Below are 17911 nucleotides of genomic sequence, written 5' to 3'. Positions count from 1 at the left end.
ACAGTAACATTTCTATCCTATTCTGTTCTGTTCTGTCCTGTCCTGTCCTATCCTATCCTGCATTCTATTCTATTCTATTCTATTCTATTCTATTCTATTCTATTCTATTCTATTCTATTCTATTCCTATTCTGTTCCATTATTTCTATTCTATTCTATTCTATTCTATTCTATTCTATTCTATTCTATTCTATTCTATTCTATTCCATTCCATTCCATTCCATTCCATTCCATTCCATTCCATTTATTCTATTCTATTCTATTCTATTCTATTCTATTCTATTCTATTCTATTCTATTCTATTCTATTCTATTCTATTCTATTCTATTCTATTCTATTCTATTCTATTCCTATTCTATCCCATCCCATCCCATAACATCCCATCCCATCCCATCCCATCCTTCTCTTTTTGGTGCGTGTGCAGAAGTTGTATCAGTTTAAATAACCCATTCTGTGTTGGCACCAAAATGGGAGTGCCTCCTGCTTCCTCTAATGTCTTCAACTTACAAACACAATGGGGTCAGAATTTGGAGATTTAGGGGACCCAATTTTCCGTCACTAAACAAGGCAGTTGTGAAGTGAGCCATGCCCAGTTCCAGAGTGTTTTTAGCCATGGGTGAGAAGTGAATAACTGCAGTTGATGAATCACTCCGTCGTTAAGCAAATCTGGCTTGCCCCATTGACTTTGCTGGCAAGGGCGGTCAGATAAGAGACTGCATAGCCCTGAGCTGCATAACAGGTAGAGGAGCAGGGGTCTTAGAAACGTGCCCCCTTTTTATGACTTGGGGACGTTGTTCTGCAATATGACTTGACACCGGGGAATCAGCTTCTGCTTGCTTCGCCCAGCCCTGATTTGTTTCGTTTTGCTTTTGCTTTGCGGTCTTGCCGTCTCCCTTCTGATCCCGTCCGACTTTCCTTTGATTAAAGCCGCGTATTTGTAGGGTTGCTGTGGCAACTGTTTAGTTCAATTAATCCTTTGCCTGGGGAATGACATTAAAAGCCAGAAATAAGACCCGAATAAACAAACAGAACTCCTCCTGCGCGGCTCCGATCAGATAATCAAGGATTCCCACCAAAGCCGGTGGAGCAAAAACTTTTCTCTCGCATTTGCAATTTCCCAGAGAGGAGCTGGGGAAGACAGTTTGGCTATTAATCCAGTGGATTAAAGCGGCCTTTTTCCAGTTCTCCTTAGAAAAAAGGAAAGGAAGGCCTCCCCCTCCTTGTCTGGACCCTTCCTTTTTCCTGCCCCCTCCCCAAAAAAACCCCCCACAAAGGCCTCGCTGCCTTTTCTCTTCTGCCGACTGCTGTCAATGTGTCTCATCTAATGAAGCAATCTGGCTGTAGGCAAGTCTGACCTCTCTCGTCCGCCCCACCGGCCCGGGGGCTTTGAATCTTCAAGCTTCAGGGGTCTGCATCTGCACCACCGCTCGGAACAAAAGGAAACCCAGCTGTGGAGGCTGTTTCTGCAACAGCTGGATGCCTTCTGAAGTCTCCGAGGGACTCCCCGGCGCAGCCTTTTAGAAGCTGCCAAGGGAAACGGCTGGCTGGCGGCGTCTGGTTGCGCTGCTCCGTCAATCATTTCATTTTAAAAAAAAAAAATTATTAAGGAGATTTTGTAGGGCCGCCCAACTTGCTCGCGGTGACTCCGGACGGTTTACAAAAAAATAAAAAAAAATAAAACAGCCCAACAGAAAAAGCCTGTCGATCAAGGGGTGGTCCTCAAGTTACGCCCCAACTTTCTGTTTGCTCAGTGTAGACGTTTGGTTAATTTTGTCCCCTTTTTATGACATTTTCTTGCCACGGTTGCTAAGTGAAGCACTGACTTCCCCATTGACTTTGCTTGTCAGAAGGTCGCAAAAGGGGATCATGTGACACACACACACACACACACACCCGGGACAGTGCAACTGTCGTAAGTGTGAGTCAGTTGCCAAGTGTCCGAATTTTGGTCACGTGACCATGGGGATGCGGGCACGGTCACAAGTGTGAAAATCGGTCATAACTCACTTTCCCCAATGCCGTTGTAACTCTGAATGGTCACTAAATGACCGGTTGTAAGCCGAGGACTACCTCTACAATGATTTATAAGAGTTTGCTTCTTCGGGTGTTGAGAAAGGAACCTTTGGGGTCACCCAGCCAGCTGAGACCCTTCGGCGGGCTGTGAATGGGGCTGAATGTGAAATTCCTGATGATGCAAAGAGAGACGAATATAAACTGAATAAATAAATGGATGACATTAAAGGCTCTTCCTCTGATAACTGGAGAGGACTTTCTCTGACTCAGGATTTTAAAGAATGTCTCCTGCATTTGCTGTGCTCTCCTGAGGCAGGTGGTGTTTGAACAGAAGCAAGACGGGGGTTTGAAAAACTGGTTTTGCAACACTAATTCTTAGCGAGACAGAGAGAGAGAGAGAGAGAGAGAGAGAGAGAGCAGGAGGGGGAGGGAGAGAGAGAAGGAGAGAGAGAGTGGGAGGGAGGGAGAGAGAATGAGAGGGAGAGAGAATGAGAGAGGAGGGAGAGAATGAAAGGGGGAGAGAAAGAATGAAGGGGAGAGAATGAGAGAGGGGGAGAGAATGAGAGGAAGAAATAGAAAGAGAGAGAAGGAGGGAGGGAGGATGAGAGGAATGGAGAGAGAAAAAGAGAGGGAGGGAGGGAGGAGGGAGAGAGGGAGCGAATGAGAGGGAGAGAGAATGAAAGGGAGAAAGAATGAGAGGGAGGGGGAAAGAATGAGAGAGGGAGGGAGGAGGGAGAGAGAATGAGGGAGGAAGAGATACAGAAAAAGAGAGAAAGAGATGGAGAAGGAGGGGAGAGAGAATAATAATAATATAATAATAATAATAATAATGATATGATGATGATGATGAAGAAGAAGAAGAAGAAGAAGAAGAAGAAGAAGAAGAAGAAGAAGAAGAAGAAGAAGAAGAAGAAGAAGAAGAAGAAGACGTTGAAGTTGGAAGGGACCTTGGAGGTCATCTAGTCCAACCCCCTGCTAAGGCAGGAAACCCTATACCATTTCAGACAAGTGGCTGGCAGACCAGATGTTTCCACCTTAACTGGGGAGAGACAATTCGCTTGGTGGGGATTCTTTGCCTGGAAATCAAATCTGCATCCCTCAGAGGGGTGGAAAATAGCTCATATTTCATGCAGGGATCTGCCTAGGATCTGCTTACAGGTAATCCTCAACCTACAACCATTTCTTTAGTGACCGTTCGAAGTTACAAGGGTCCTGAAAAAAGTGACTTATGACCCGTTTTACCACTTAACGACCATCGCAGCAGCCCCGGTGATCATGTGATCAAAATTCAGACGCTTGGCAACTGACATGTACTTAGGGCAGTTTTAGCGTCCCCCTGGGGTCACACGGTCCCGTTTTGCAACCTTCCGACAAGCAAAGTCAAGGAGGGAATCCAGACTCACTGTAACTGGGTTACTAACTGTAGCGATTCACTTAACCAACATGGCAAAAAGGTCACAAAGTGGAGCAAAACTCAACAACGGCCTCGCTTAGTGGCGGAAATTTTGGGCTCAACTGCGGCTTAAGACGAGGACTACCTGTGTCCTTTCTTTTCTCTTGGACATGTTTTCTCTTGGTCAACTGCAGATCAGGGGATGTAGTGACCCAGAAGTTTTAGGAGAGTGGTCTTCAAACTTGGCCCTGTGATGACTTGTGGACTTCAACTCCCAGAATTCCTCAGCCAGGCAAGCTGGCTGAGGAATTCTGGGAGTTGAAGTCCACAAGTCATCAAAGGGCCAAGTTTGAAGACCCCTGCTCTAAAACAATGTTTCCCAACCTCGAGGACTTTAAGATGGGTGGACTTCAACTGCCAGAATTCCCTAGCCAGCATGCCTAGGTGAGGAATTCTGGGAGTTGAAGTCCACAAGTCATCAAAGGGCCAAGTTTGAAGACCCCTGCTCTAACTTAGGACAAGGATGTAGGACAGCGCAATCTGAAACTTACCAAATGCAGGGTAATTGTTTCATGGAATAGAGAATGCAAATCCAGACAATAAAACGTTTGCTTGGGCTAGGAAAGTATGGAGGGAGGATGAGAAACAAGGCTGTATTTCCCAGAGATAGTCCTCACCTAGCAACCGCCTTGCACAGTGACGGTCGGCAGTCACGATGGTGATAGGAAAGGGACATCGGTGGCCATCGTTGCGTTTACGGCCGCTGCAGCTCTGCAAAGCAAAGGAAAGCTGAAGTCAGATGGTAAGCACCGTGGTTGCAGTTTCACTTAGGGACCCTTTCGCTTAACAACCTGTCGCTAATTCCGGTCCCACATCCTGCCTCTTTCCATGTGAGATGGGTGTAAATCGTGGTGTGTTTTTTTTCAGGTGTGGTTTGCTGTAATTTGGTCTCTGTTGTATTACTGCTGGCTGCCTCGGAAGGCAAAGCCTAAAGCGGGGGATATAAATTTTAAGAACGGAGCTTGCATGATCGGCCTTTACTGAACAAGTCATAAGCGGGCAGTTCCGCGGGACACGCTAACCCATAAATCGTGGCTTGCGAAGGAGTTAGCACTCTCTTCCTCTTTCTTGAAACAGACTTTGTGTGTGTGTGTGTGTGTGTGTGTGTGTGTGAAAAGTTCAGGGGCCAGGCTGCAGAGGGACTTATGTTATGTGGCCCCATGGCTGTCACTCGCCCCACTCCACCCCCACCCCCACCCCATAGCCAAACAGCTTCCCCTCTTCCATTCCTCCTCTGTGTGAAATGGGTCAGTTTGGGCACCGAGTGGTAGACACATACACACACACACCCATTTTAGAAGTGAGATACCCCAGTCTTTTCACACACGTGGGGAAGGAAGCCTAGCCCACATCACCCCCCCTCCCCCAACTCCAACTCCATCCCTTTCCAACTCCATCCCTTTCCTTGCGGTCCCAGCGAGGGCATCTGTCCGAATCCGCTTGGCATCCTCAGCCACCAGCCAGCCGGGCTGCCTTTCGTGGGGGGGGGGGGGCGGCCTGGGAGCGGGGGGGGGGCGCAAAGAGAAAAAGCGGCGTGCGGAATTTGGGCTTCGGGACGAAGTCGGGAAGTTGCTCTGAAAGAGGCGGCGAGATCGCCGGGACGCTTCCAACTTAACGCCGAGACGTCGGGCAGTTTTTGAAGTTTTGCGCGGCGGGGGGGGGGAGGGAGGGAGGCAGAAAAGGCACGCGTGGATCTGGCTGCTTTTCCAGGGGGGGAGGGAGGAGGAAAGCCAGCCCTGAACTTGCTCCAACGGCCGGCCAACAGGTCAACCTCCGGGGCGGCGGGGGGGGGAGCTTCTCCGGCCGACGGCGGCGTGTATTGGGGGGGGAGGGAGAAGGGAGGGGAGATCAATAACCCTTTGGCGACCGCGATGTCGGCGGCGGCGGCGCCCCCTCGCTGGCCGAAATGTCAAGCCTGCCGCCGGAGGGGCCGCGCCGCAGCCGGCGCGGGGAGCTCCTCTCGGGCGCATTAAGCTGCCGTCGCTGGCTGCGGGAGTCCGGCGCCCCGGGGCTGCAGCCGCCGCCGCCGCCGCCTCGCCAGCCTCCTCCTCCTCCTCCTCCTCCTCCTCCTCCTCCTCCGGCGGCGCCTGCAAGGTGTAGCCGCCGCCGCCGCCTCCTCCTCCTCCTCTGCGCTTGCTGGCGGCGGCGGCTGCTGCTTCCGAGCCGCTTGGGAAGCGGGAGAGGCCGCCGCCACCATGCCGGCCATCAAAAGGGAGCGCCCGGACCGCGAGGAGCTGGCGCTGGCCGCCTTCCACCCGCCCATGGAGGCGCTGCCCGACTACCTGGTGCCCTTCGCGGCCGCCGCCGCCGCCATCCCGGTGGTGACCCCGCACCCGCCGGCGGCGTACGAGCAGCTCTTCGCCGCCGCCGTCGCCCACCAGCAGCAGCAGCAGCAACGCGCCTACTTGGACTTCCACGCCGCCGCCCCCCCGCCGCCGCTGCCCGAGGAGCTGCTGCTGGAGCGCTTCTCCTCCGCCTCCGCCGCCGCCGCCGCCTCCTCCTCGGCCGCCGCCGCGCCGGACTTCCAGCCCTTCTTCGACCGCGGCGAGCCGTGCCTGGAGGTGGAGTGCGGCGACAACCGGGCGCTGCTCTACATCCGCAAACTCTGCCAGGGCAGCAAAGGGCCCTCCATCCGCTACCGGGGCGAGTGGCTGACCCCCAACGAGTTCCAGTTCGTCAGCGGCCGCGAAACGGCCAAGGACTGGAAGCGGAGCATCCGGCACAAAGGTATCGGCGGCGGTCCGGGCTCAAAAGCGGGCGCGGGACCGCGGAGGGTGAGCGAGGCCGGCCGCTCCGTCCCGAGGCTCTGCCCGGCGGGGCGCTCTGCCCCTGGGCAGAGGCACCCTCGCCACTTGCTGCTGCATGCCCTTCGGTCGCGTGGGTACGGGCAGGCGTTTGACCGGGGGACCCATCCCGGGAGGTGTCCCTCTGACACCCCGATGCGGGATCTCCCGGGTGGGTGTGTGTGTGTGTGTGCGGGCGCTGGGGCCGTCTTGGATTGCAATGCGCGCCTTTGGTTGGGAGGAGGCGGGCGAGGGGGATGTTCTGCGGCTTCTCCTACCCCCTCCCCCCCCGCTCTCGCCCTCGGTGGGGACCCGGGGCGCGTGCACGCGGGGAGCGCCCGGCGGCGGGGGCGGAAGCGCGGGAGTGCGCGTCGGAGTTCCCCGCGCGGTTGGAAAGTTGCGCAGAGGCGCCAGAGACTTCGGAGGTGCGTCCCCCGCTCGGGGCGGGCAAAGAGGAGCGGCGGAGGGGAGGGAGGGAGGGAGGGAGGGGGAGGGAGCCTTCCTCCCGTTCGCCCGGGGGGGGGGGAGAAAGGCAGACGGAGGCTGGAGCCGCGCGTTCACTTCCAGCCCCCGGCCGCCTGGCGCGGAGCGCAGCCCTCGCTTGCTGCAAATGGAGCCGCGGCGACCTTCTAAAGCCGGAACGCTCCGAGACGGCGGCGGCGGCGGCGGCTTTGGCGCCTGGAAGCGGGTGGGTGGCGGACGGGGGGGCGGGGGGCGGGGGGGCTCCGGAAATGCGCGCCTCGCTTTGCGCCCCGGGGTTCGGGCGCCGCTGGCCGAAGAGGCTGCCCAGCTGTTGTTTACGTCTAAGCCGCTTGGCCAGCCTGCCCGGCGGCGGCGTCCCGAATAAGGCTGGGCTGCGGCGGGGGGGGGGAACCTCTAAGGCGCCCCCATCCCCGCCCCGGTTTCCTTACGCCTGGCTGCTGCTCTCCGCCCCCGGTTCTCGGGGTGGGGGCGGCTTGGAGCTGGAGCCCCGCTGCATAGCCCACCCCCCAACTCTAACACCCCCCCCAGCTCTAAACACCTCCCCCCCCCGGGAGTCGTCCTGCGTGTGTTGCTTGGGTTACGCACGCTTGGGTGGCAGTCCGCTTCGGGGATCGGTCTCCCTCGGGTGCGAAACGGAAAGGAGGGAGGGGAAACCCCACGAAGACAGGTGGGCGGCAGGGCTGGGGTCTCCCTCCCCCCCCGGTCTCTTCCCCCCCCCCGGACGCGGCTGCGGCTCGCTTCCCTCTTTTGCAACCGCGGAAACAGCCGGAGGCGTGGGCGCCCCATCAAGCTGGCTGGGACTTTGGTCTTTCTCCCGCTGGCTGCGTCTTTCCCTGTGTGTGTGTGTGTGTGTGTGTGTGTGTGTGTGCGGAGCGGGCGGAGGGGGGGGGCTGGAATCGGAAGAGGCGGCTTTGACATATCATTAGCAGGATGCGGCGAGCAGAGACGGGGCGAGAACGGCGAAAGGTCGTTTGCAGGCGGTGATTGACACCTCGCCTTGTTTATTGATTGCCTGGAGGGAGAACGGGGGGGGGAAGAGAGAGAGAGAGCAAAAGAAGGGGGGCTGTCTCCCCACCACCACCACTGGCCCGCCACTCTAACGAAGCCTCAGCCTGCTCCGCTGCAACCTCGTCTCTGCCTGCCTGGGGGGGGGGGAAGAGCTTGTTCGCCCCTTCCGTCCTCCGCGGTCGGTTAGTCGTGGGGGGGGGGGAAAATAGCACCCCTTGTGCACTGCATCTGGAATGGGGGAAGGGAGGGGGAAGGCAGCCCTCCCCCTAGCCCCCCTCCCCATTAGTCACCTTTTCAGTCTGGCCAAGCTTCTTTTTTTTCTTTCTTTCTTTCCTAAGAGGATTAGTTAAGGGCTAATGAGGGTGTGGGGGGGGCACGCTGTCTTTTCATGGGGAGAGAGTTCAATTAAGGAACGAGTTGGGGGGCTTGGGGGGGGACCGCGTCGGGGAGGGGAGGGGGAAGTGGGGGCTGACCTCTTTTGTGCAAGCCGTCTTCTCCAGACCAAGCTAATAATCACTTTCTCTTTCTCTGCCCCTTCCCCCCCCCTTTTCTCTTCCTGCACCCAGGGAAAAGTTTGAAGACGCTTATGTCCAAAGGAATTTTACAGGTACATCCACCAATCTGTGATTGCCCTGGGTGTCGAATTTCGTCTCCAGTGGTAAGATGATCGTGGAAAAAAAACCCAACCCCCAAACCCCCCCCAAAACGAACCCAGATTTTTTTCCCTTCCTCTCCTCTTTATGCCACTTTTTTGCTGCTTCTGTAATTATTATTATTATTATTATTATTATTATTATTATTATTATTATTATTATTATTATTATTATTATTATTTCTCTTTCTGGATTAAGTCTGTCATTTAATGCAGCGGGGGGGGGCAGCCGTTTTGGCAACTGGGACCGGTTTTATGGAAGGCCATTTTTTTTCCAGGGGGGGGGAGGAAAGTAGAGGGAGAAAGGTTTAGGTTTTGCTGGTTCACCTCCAGCTGCGCAAAGACTGGTTCTGATTTAAAAGAAGTGGGCGGGAGAGAGGGAAATTTATTTATTTATTTATTTGGGAAAATTCAATCCATCCATCTGTCCATCCATCCTATTTCTTAACTGCCCTCAGAGGAATAAGCCAGCCTTATTCTCTTGGGGGCCACAGAGAAAAGACTTCTCTCTCTCTCTCTCTGTGTGTGTGTGTGTGTGTGTGTGTGTATAAAGAAATGCAGTTGAACGTGCAGCTGCTTCATCACAGGCATTGGAACGTCTTTGGGAAGCTAGTCTTGCCTCTTTATTGGTTTTTTTCCCCCAACCTTTTCAAGTTTTGCACGGTTTTGGAAAGGTACACATTTTGCAGCAGCGTGTTGAGCAAGAAGCCTATTTCTGCAACCTCACAACATTCAGATCTGCTGTTTCCACCAGAGATGCTTTAGGGAAGAAGGCTTAGGAAAGGAAATCAAGGCTGCTGGTGCCACCGAAGGTTTATGGACTTCTTATAATTTCATAAGGCTGTGGTGCTATTTTGGAGCTGGAGGCTGAAAGCGGATCCTGCAGCGGGGGAATAGCTGGATGGTGACTACGGAGGCAGAGGGGAAATTGGATTTGGTGGACTGCCGCTCAGGTGACAGGTGTGGTGCGCAGATGGTAAGGCTTGCACTGTGTGTGTGTGTGTGTGTGTGTGTGTGTGTGTGTGTGTGTGGCTACAGACCGGCCTCACCACTTTCTGATGGGGGCATCCATATCACGGCCAAGTTTTGCCATTCGGTCTTGCAATCAAAGTCAGATGCTGGTGTTTGTAAGGTGGGGAGGGAGAAGAATTTAGCATTTGGGAAAACCCCCTGGGATTGGAATTGCGTAGGTAACTTGTAAGGCTGGTGAAAAACAGATGTCTGGCCTTGTTTATTTTTAAAGCACATCTGGGAAAAGAAACAAGGAACAGATTTTAAAAAGAATCGAGATTAAAGTCTTAGCAGAGATGAGTCGAAAATAAAACCTTGTGTTTCCTAATAGAAGAAAGAGGCTGTTTCTAACTGAAATGAAGGAGGCTTGGAAATACTTGTAGCCAAGCATAGATTTTTTTTTATATCTGAAGGCAAATTCTCTGCAGTTCCTATGCTCAAAAATAAATTCCCGGTTTGAATGTGGTGCATTGAGTTCTAAATGCTTGCCTTTTGTGTGTGTGCGCGTACGCCTTTAAGATCTGGTGTGACTCCAGTCTTGCAGATTACAAATTTATGACTTAAGTCTAATGTGTGAATGCAGTCAATGGTGTGTTAATAAAACATGATGATGCAAAGTAGGATTCACATGCTGTGCAAACCTAACAAGGATCTTCACTGGGTATTTTTATGCTTTAGTTAGGAGGATTAGATAGGGCCAGCAAATATATACCATATATACTTGCTGATGAGCCAAGAATTTGTAGGTGCTAAAATGTACCCCAAAATCTGAGTTTGGCTTTTCCATCGATGTTCTTGTATGGCAATATTTTTTAAGTATCTATATTTCTCCTACACGTTCATGGATTAAGCCCATAAGTGGGTAAGCAGATCCTCAAATTTTATCCAAAAATATCATGAAAAATATGGACGGGCTTAGCGGAGTACAATCCGTAGGGATTCCTTTCTCTGTTGATCAGAGGTTGTGGGTGCTCCATCTCTGGAGGCTTTTAAGAAGAGACTGGGCAGCCACTAGTCTGGAATGGTATAGGTTTTCCCGCTGAAGCAGCGGGCTGGACTAGAGGACCTCCAAGGTCCCTTCCAACGCTGTTATTCTGAACATCTGTGAGTGGCACATTTTTTCTTCCCACAGATGGGGCTTTGCTTGTTTGTGTGGACTGGTTACTGGCACGCTGCGGACCGGTCCCGGTCCACGGACCTGGGGTTGGGGACCCCTGGTACAGAGGTCTCTGAACTTTTAAAACCACCCTTCAGCCCAGAGCGAATCCAATGTGTGCGTTTGTGTGGATCTGTTGTTGAAACGTCGCCATGGTGTGACGGCTGGGTGGGTGGGGGCAAAAATTGCACACCACTTACATGGATTGAGACATGTTGTGCCTCATTAGCTGCGGTGTGTACGAACACGCCTCGAAAATGAGAATTGGAAGCGATACCTCTGAAGCGGGAAGATCAAACGGAGGATCTGAAGAGCTGTGCCATCTCTAATTAAAAAGAGAAATTTGCATGGATTTGCTTGCCCTCCATTTCTCGGGCGCGGGGGTGGGGGGGTTGGACTTTTGCTCCACCCCAGCTCCCTAGGCAAAGAACTGGAAAGGTGTTTTCCATGGAGATAATTGCTTTAAATTATTAGCCGGGAATAACTTAAAAGCAGCCACGCTCTCCCTAAAGGCTGAACAGTTGAATACTAAACGAAGGCTAACTTTGGCTAGCAATACGGGAGGCCCGAGTACTTTTCTGAATAGTTTATCCCTACTAACCCCTCCCCGCCTTTAAAATAAGCATCACTGAATCACTTTTTTTTCCCCAGTGCGCTTCTTTCTCCCAGACAGATCCTGCAGGAATAATCACAACTTTCCTAGGGGACTAACTCAGCAATCTATAAATATCTCCCCATTAATCACCTTAGGCTCAAAGGAAAGCTAAATCTATTTAAAGAAAACCAGCTTCCCCACCACTTCCTCGCTTTGCCGCCCGGAGCTAAATCTTGACTCGGCACAGGTGACTAGATGAGTGTATAATTTTAGGCTGGGCTGACTCCGTGGCATGCGTGCACACGCATGCCCAGGAGCGCACCTCACTTTCAGTTTGAACACAGCAGCTCTTCTGCCTGTGGCCGGGAGTAGCTGGCACTACTTCTGTTTTGTGTAAAGATCTTCTCTTCTTGACTTGGGAGAATTTTTCGAACGCGTCAGGAAGGAAGGCACGATATCCAACATCTTGCTTTTTTGGCCTCTTTAAAAATGCCAGCGTCTTCGTCGCGAGAACAGAAGGCAGGTTTTGCGTGGCGTGGTGTACAAGGCAGTCCTTGAGGCGACTGTTCAAAGTCACAAGGGCACTGAGAAAAAGCGGCTTACGACAAGTCCTCGCAGTTATGACCGCCGCAGCATTCCCCACAGTCAACGCGATCAGAAATTGGGCACCAGCGACGGGCAGGTGCCTAGGAGAGTTGCAGCGTCCCCGGATTTGTGTGATTGCCACTTGAGACCTTCCCACAAACCAATTTGATGGGGAGGGGGAGGGGCAAGCCAGGTTTGCTTAACGACCGCGGGATTCACTTAACAACTTGATCACGTGGCTCTGGGGAACGCTGCAATGGTCGTAAGCGTGAAAGATGGTCACGAGGCATTTTTTTTTGTGCTGTAACTTTGGTCACTAAATGAATGGTTGCAAGTCAAGGACGGCACAAAAATTCAGCCTAATGCTTTGCTTGCTAGATGCCAGTCCTGAAACATGGATCTGCCCTCTAAAAGAACCAGCTCTTGACTTCCTTATGTCGGAGATCTTGACGGCTTGCAGATTTGTTTAACTAGGTTTATTTAGAGTTCGGATGCCTGGACGGATTAGTGTTTGTTTAAACAACCTCCACCCTGTTGACAGCTGGAAAACAGTTTCTTTAAGATTGGCTGAAATGACAACAGCGCCTGGTGTGTGTGCCAAACGGCTTAACCTCCCCACATTGTTCATTAAGTTGCGGTTCCAGGTTCACACAACCTGCTGAATGATCAACCAACCAGAAGGCTTTGTCTTGTTAAATCGGCCCTGCTGAGAGTCTCAGGGTTCTCACCAACCTCCTAATCTAGAGTTGCTCCTTGCGTTGTCTGTCCAACCTGCTAGGCTGGGTCAAGGTTTGAACCCTGAACAGCTTGTGTGTTCCTCAGAATCTGGGTCAACCCTTGTCTTGTGCAGCTGTCCAGCGGCAGGCCAGCTGGAGTGAGGCGCTGGGATTTCTAACTTTCCAAGGTTGGCGCAATAACCGCTGTTGCAGCTCCCTCCAGAATTGGAGGCTGGATCTTCCCACCCATTCATTCCCTCCTTCCATCCATCCATCCATCCGGCCATCTATCTATCCCTCCCCCATTTCTTCATCCCTCTGTCCCTCCTTCCATCTATCTCTCCCTCCATCCTTTCATTCCTTCAACTATACCTCCCTCCATCCCCATTCCTTCATCTCTCCCTCCCTGTCTCTCCATTCATCCCACCATCCTTCATCCTTCCCTCCCTCCCTCTCCCCTTCATCCCTCCCTCCCTTCATTCCTTCATCTTTCCCTCCATCCCTCCATCCTTCATCCCACCCCCATGCCTTCATCTTTCCCTCCATCCCTCCATCCCTCCATCCTTCATCCCTCCACCTCACCCCTCCACCTATCTCTCCATCCATTCACCCCTCCGTCCATTCATCCCTCCCTCCCCCATGCCTTCATCTTTCCCTCCATCCCTCCATCCTTCATCCCTCCACCTCACCCCTCCACCTATCTCTCCATCCATTCACCCCTCCGTCCATTCATCCCTCCCTCCCCCATGCCTTCATCTTTCCCTCCATCCCTCCATCCTTCATCCCTCCACCTCACCCCTCCACCAAATCTCTCCATCCATTCACCCCTCCCTCCCCCATGCCTTCATCTTTCCCTCCATCCCTCCATCCTTCATCCCCCCACCTCACCCCTCCACCTATCTCTCCATCCATTCACCCCTCCGTCCATTCATCCCTTCCTCCCCCATGCCTTCATCTTTCCCTCCATCCTTCATCCCTCCACCTCACCGCTCCACCTATCTCTCCATCCATTCACCCCTCCGTCCATTCACCCCTCCCTCCCCCATGCCTTCATCTTTCCCTCCATCCTTCATCCCTCCACCTCACCCCTCCACCTATCTCTCCATCCATTCACCCCTCCGTCCATTCACCCCTCCCTCCCCCATGCCTTCATCTTTCCCTCCATCCTTCATCCCTCCACCTCACCCCTCCACCTATCTCTCCATCCATTCACCCCTCCCTCCCTCCCTCCCTCCCTCCCTCCCTCCCTCCCTTCCCCAGCCAGGTCACGGAGGGGGGGGGGTTGGTCAGTCGGAGAGCCGAGGCGGTTCGGCCGGTTTCGCAGCCGGAGGAAGCGCGCAGGCGCGCCTCCTTCCCCCCCACCCCCCCCCCCACCCCAACCAGGGCAGGCTGCGTTCCGGTCCCCTTGGCGCACCTGGGCGCTTTTGCGCCGAAGTCCGGCGGGAGAAGCTGGCGCTTGGGCTGCCTTCCTCGGCCGAGGGGTTCCCCCCCCCTCGCCACCCCGGGTGAGTAAGGGAGGGGCGGGGGGGGAAGAAAAAAAAAAGTTGGCGGCCCCTTTTCGCTTTTGCAACTCTTGCTCCTCCGCCCAGCCGCCTGCATCTGTTCCGCCCCCCCCGCGCCGTTTTCCCAATACAGGGGGGGAGAGAGGAGAATAGAAGCCCCCCCCTCAAAGCTGGCTAAGCGGGTTGAGCTTCCGCGCAAACCCCCCCCCCCGCCTCCGCCATTGTGTAAGTAGTGTAAGTAGTAGTAATTGGGAAGTCCCCAGGTGTGTCCAGACTCCGGAAGGGGAGGAAGGCGTGGGAAAAAATCAAATAGGTATCCTTTGCGCCGTTTGGGGGGGGGGGGCAGGCTTCTGAGCCGTTATTCTTGGCTGCTCCCCGATAAAGGGGAATGTTTGCGTTTTGTAGCTCGGGGTTGACCTGAGGGGTCCCCGGGGGTCCCCCAAGCTGGGTGGCGTTCTTGCAGACGTTTCGCGACCCAACGTAGGAGTAATTCCACCCCCTTCTGGCACCGATGATTGGTGCCTAGTTTGGTGATGAGACGTCTGCAAGAAAACCGGCAAGCTCAGAGAGCACCAAGGCGCCCCCCCCTCAATGCCCTGTTGATTGCAAGCATTAAAAGTGCCCCCCCCCAAAAAAAAAATAATTAGCAGTAGAGCTTGTTGGAGAAATCGGCATTTGTACCTGGAATTACAGTTGCTCTTTGGGCTCCCCCTGTCTGCAGTACTGAGAGAATCATGCTGGTCTGCCTCAATCTGTTTGTTTGTTTATTTATTTATTTATTTATTTATTATTTATTATTTATTTATTTATTTATTTATTTGGTTTATATACCACCCTACTCCCGAAGGACTCAGGGCGGTTTACAAGGAGCGGTTTACAAGGATCTGGTGGGAGAAATAGCAGGCTACGTACACATACAGATTGTCATTTGCAGGGATGCAGAGTGGGCAGAGTTTGCACACTATTAATATAGAGACTGGACAGCCATTTGTCTGAAATGGTATAGGGTTTCCTGCCTTAGCAAGGGGTTGGACTAGATGACCTCCAAGGTCCCTTCCAACTTCTTCTTCTTCTTCTTCTTCTTCTTCTTCTTCTTCTTCTTCTTCTTCTTCTTCTTCTTCTTCTTCTTCTTCTTCTTCTTCTCCTTCTTCTCCTCCTTCTTCTTCTTCTTCTTCTTCTTCTTCTTCTTCTTCTTCTTCTTCTTCTTCTGATTATTATTATTATGATTATTATTATTGCTGTTGTTGTTGTTGTTGTTGTTATTATTATTATTATTATTATTATTATTATTATTATTATTATTATTATTATTATTATTATTATTATTATTAGCTCTCTTGATCCCATTGTGTCAATTGGCAATATCATATCAGGTTCATCAGGTGGATTAAATCAAAAGTAAAAATAATAATAATAATGTAGTTTGCCAAGTCAGCCCTTCTGTTATTTTCCCGTTAAAACAGGGACCTATCCTAAGTTAGGCACGTAAGCAATAGCGTGGCTTGGTTCGCTTTGGTTTGGTAGGCTCCGAATCCACTGTCGTGGATTGATGTGGCTTAGGAGAAGAACCCAACAATCATGGTTTGTAGTATAGTCCAAAGAGCCAGCATATATTGATCTCCTGGGATTCGGAATACGGACAGTCCTCTACTTAAAGCCACAATTTCTGCTGCCAAGTGCGAGAATGTCGTTAAGTGAATTTTGCCCCAGTTTACGGCCTTTCTTGCCACTGTTGGTAAGTGAATCACTGCAGCTGCTAATGTTACTAACCTGGTTGTTAAGTGAATCTGGCTTCCCCATTGACTTTCCTTAGCAGAAGGTCGCAAAAGGGGATCACGTGATCCCGGGACGCAGCAACCGTCACAAATACGAGTCAGTTGCCAGGTGCCTGAATTTTGATCGTATGACCCTGGGGATGCTGCATTGGTCGTAAGTGTGAAAAACAGTCCTAAGTCCCTTTCTCCAGGGACGTTGTAGCTTCAACCGGTCACTAAACGAACTGTCGTAAGTCGAGGACTACCTGGATTTTAAAAAATGGAGCCACTTTTTCTTTTTCTTTTGCCTTTAGTGGTTCCTGGCCATTCCATTGCCCAGGTGAAAAATGGGTCTCGGACTCGCCGAAAACAAACCGACATTTGGGCCATTTGGTTAAAGACCATCTGGGGGGTGGGCGAAAGGGGAGAAAGTGGGAAGGGAAATAAATTTAATACACGGGAAGGAAGAGGCTGAAGAGGCAGCCTCCGTCTTGTTAGCAATGTGTCAAGGGCAGACTAAGGGTGAGTGGAGATAAGTAATTTTGCTGTCAAAATTATTTAGAGATGTCATTAAAACCGCCTGGGGCTGTCTCCAGCGCTCCAGGCCACGAAACGAGGGTTTTTAATTGGTGACAGCCGCTTTTGGAGGACCTGTGTGTGTGTGTGTGTGTGTGTGTGTGTGTGTGTGTGTTTTGCAGTGGGACACCTGACAGGTTGGCTGTGTTCAAACCTCTGGTGTGTGCTTATTCACCAGCGGCTAAGGCTCGGATGTCCATCTGTCCGACTTTGTCTTGGACTCTAAAGTATGTATGTATTATATGCATGCATGCATGCATGCAGGGGTGGTTTGTGTTTTGTTTTTTTTTGCAAATTGTTTTTGGGGTTCTGTTACTTCATTCTGCAGTGGGCAAATTGTATTCTCCTGCTTCCCAACTTGGCAAGCCCCTGAGCTACACAACAGATGTCAGAGCGGTTTTATTTCTTGATTTTGGACAGCAATGCAATTTCTCGCCCATTCTTGCCCATTTCCCCCCCCCCCCCCGATCACCTGCCCATCATGTGTGAATTGGCTGGGCCTGTTCTGAGAGGGTCCTTATGACCACGTTTGATTAAGTAGTAGTCTATAGGCTGTCCTTGACCTACCACCGCAATTGAGGCCAACATTTATGTTGCTAGGTGAGTTTTGCCCCATTTTCACGACCTTTCTGGCTATTGGAGTTTGGGTGCATACGTGCTTAGTAAAAACACGAGTTTTACTTTTAATAGCAAAACGTTTGTGGCAACTTTGAAAATGATCTCCTTGCAAAATCTGGATAGGTATCCAGAAGGGTGACAACTCTGGATCTGCGAAGATGACTTTCTGGTCCGTTGCTAAGGTAACGGGCATCAGGAGCAATTGTGATAGGGAAGAATTAGATAACCCTGAATTAGCTTGCCGCTAATTCAAAACGGAGCCTTGATTAAGCAAGGTTTACTTCCTGCTGGAAATGGGGGAGAGGCAGGGACAATTCTCACAAGCAAAGGTGGCTTGCTCCAGAGATGCTCACCTGGAATGCAACATCCAGTTTTGGTCGCCACGTTACAAAAAAGGGGCTTTGGAAAAAGGGCAGAGAAGGGCAACTAGGATGATTAAAGGCCTGGAGACTTTAACACATATGGAGAACGGTTGCAGGAACTGGGTATGGATGGGTATTCTGGAGAAAAGAAGAAATAGGAGCAATGTGATAGCAGTCTTCCAGTATCTCAGGGGCTGCCCCAAAGAAGAGGGAGTCAAGCTATTCTCCAAAGCACCCGAAGGCAGGACAAGAAGCAACGGATGGAAACTGATCAAGGAGAGAAGCAACCAGGAATTAAGGAGAGAAACTTCCCAACAGCGAGGAACAATTAACCGGCGGAACAGCCTGCCACCAGACGTTGTGGGTGCTTCATCCCTTGAGGACTGGACAGCCGCCTGTCAAATGGTGTAGGGTCTCCTGCTGGAGCAGGGGGTTGGACTAGAAGACCTCCAAGGTCCCTTCCACTTCTCTTCTGATTGTCCTACGGGGGAAGTGGTTCAAAGAGGTGCATTTCCCGTCGGTGTTTTTCTAAACGAAGCTACTTCCTTGGATCCCCCTCTGCATTTAAAGCAGAGAAGTGAGATATTCTTCAAGCCATTTCAGAAGTTTGCTGGGCTCCAGTGGGGCGAGTGAAGCTGTAGGCCT

The 17911-nt window shown here is 51.9% G+C and overlaps 1 protein-coding gene across 1 annotated transcript in view; it reads left to right on the top strand.

Annotated features, from left to right (window-relative positions):
• Nucleotides 1-5660: 5660 nt before the first annotated feature.
• The window catches only part of SAMD11 (sterile alpha motif domain containing 11), a gene marked incomplete at its 5' end in the record, with an annotated part of 57940 nt that continues 45689 nt past the window's right edge, over nucleotides 5661-17911 (top strand). The window contains 2 exons of the mRNA XM_083375645.1: nucleotides 5661-6192; nucleotides 8306-8397. Coding sequence (XP_083231771.1) covers nucleotides 5661-6192; nucleotides 8306-8397 — 624 coding nt within the window. The remainder of the gene's footprint in view (nucleotides 6193-8305; nucleotides 8398-17911) is intronic.

The sequence above is a fragment of the Vipera ursinii genome (assembly GCF_947247035.1).
Source record: "Vipera ursinii genome assembly, chromosome: 17".
NCBI classification, from domain to species: Eukaryota; Metazoa; Chordata; class Lepidosauria; order Squamata; family Viperidae; genus Vipera; species Vipera ursinii.
Note: the sequence above shows the minus strand (reverse complement) of the source record. Positions and strands in the feature narration are given on the sequence as shown.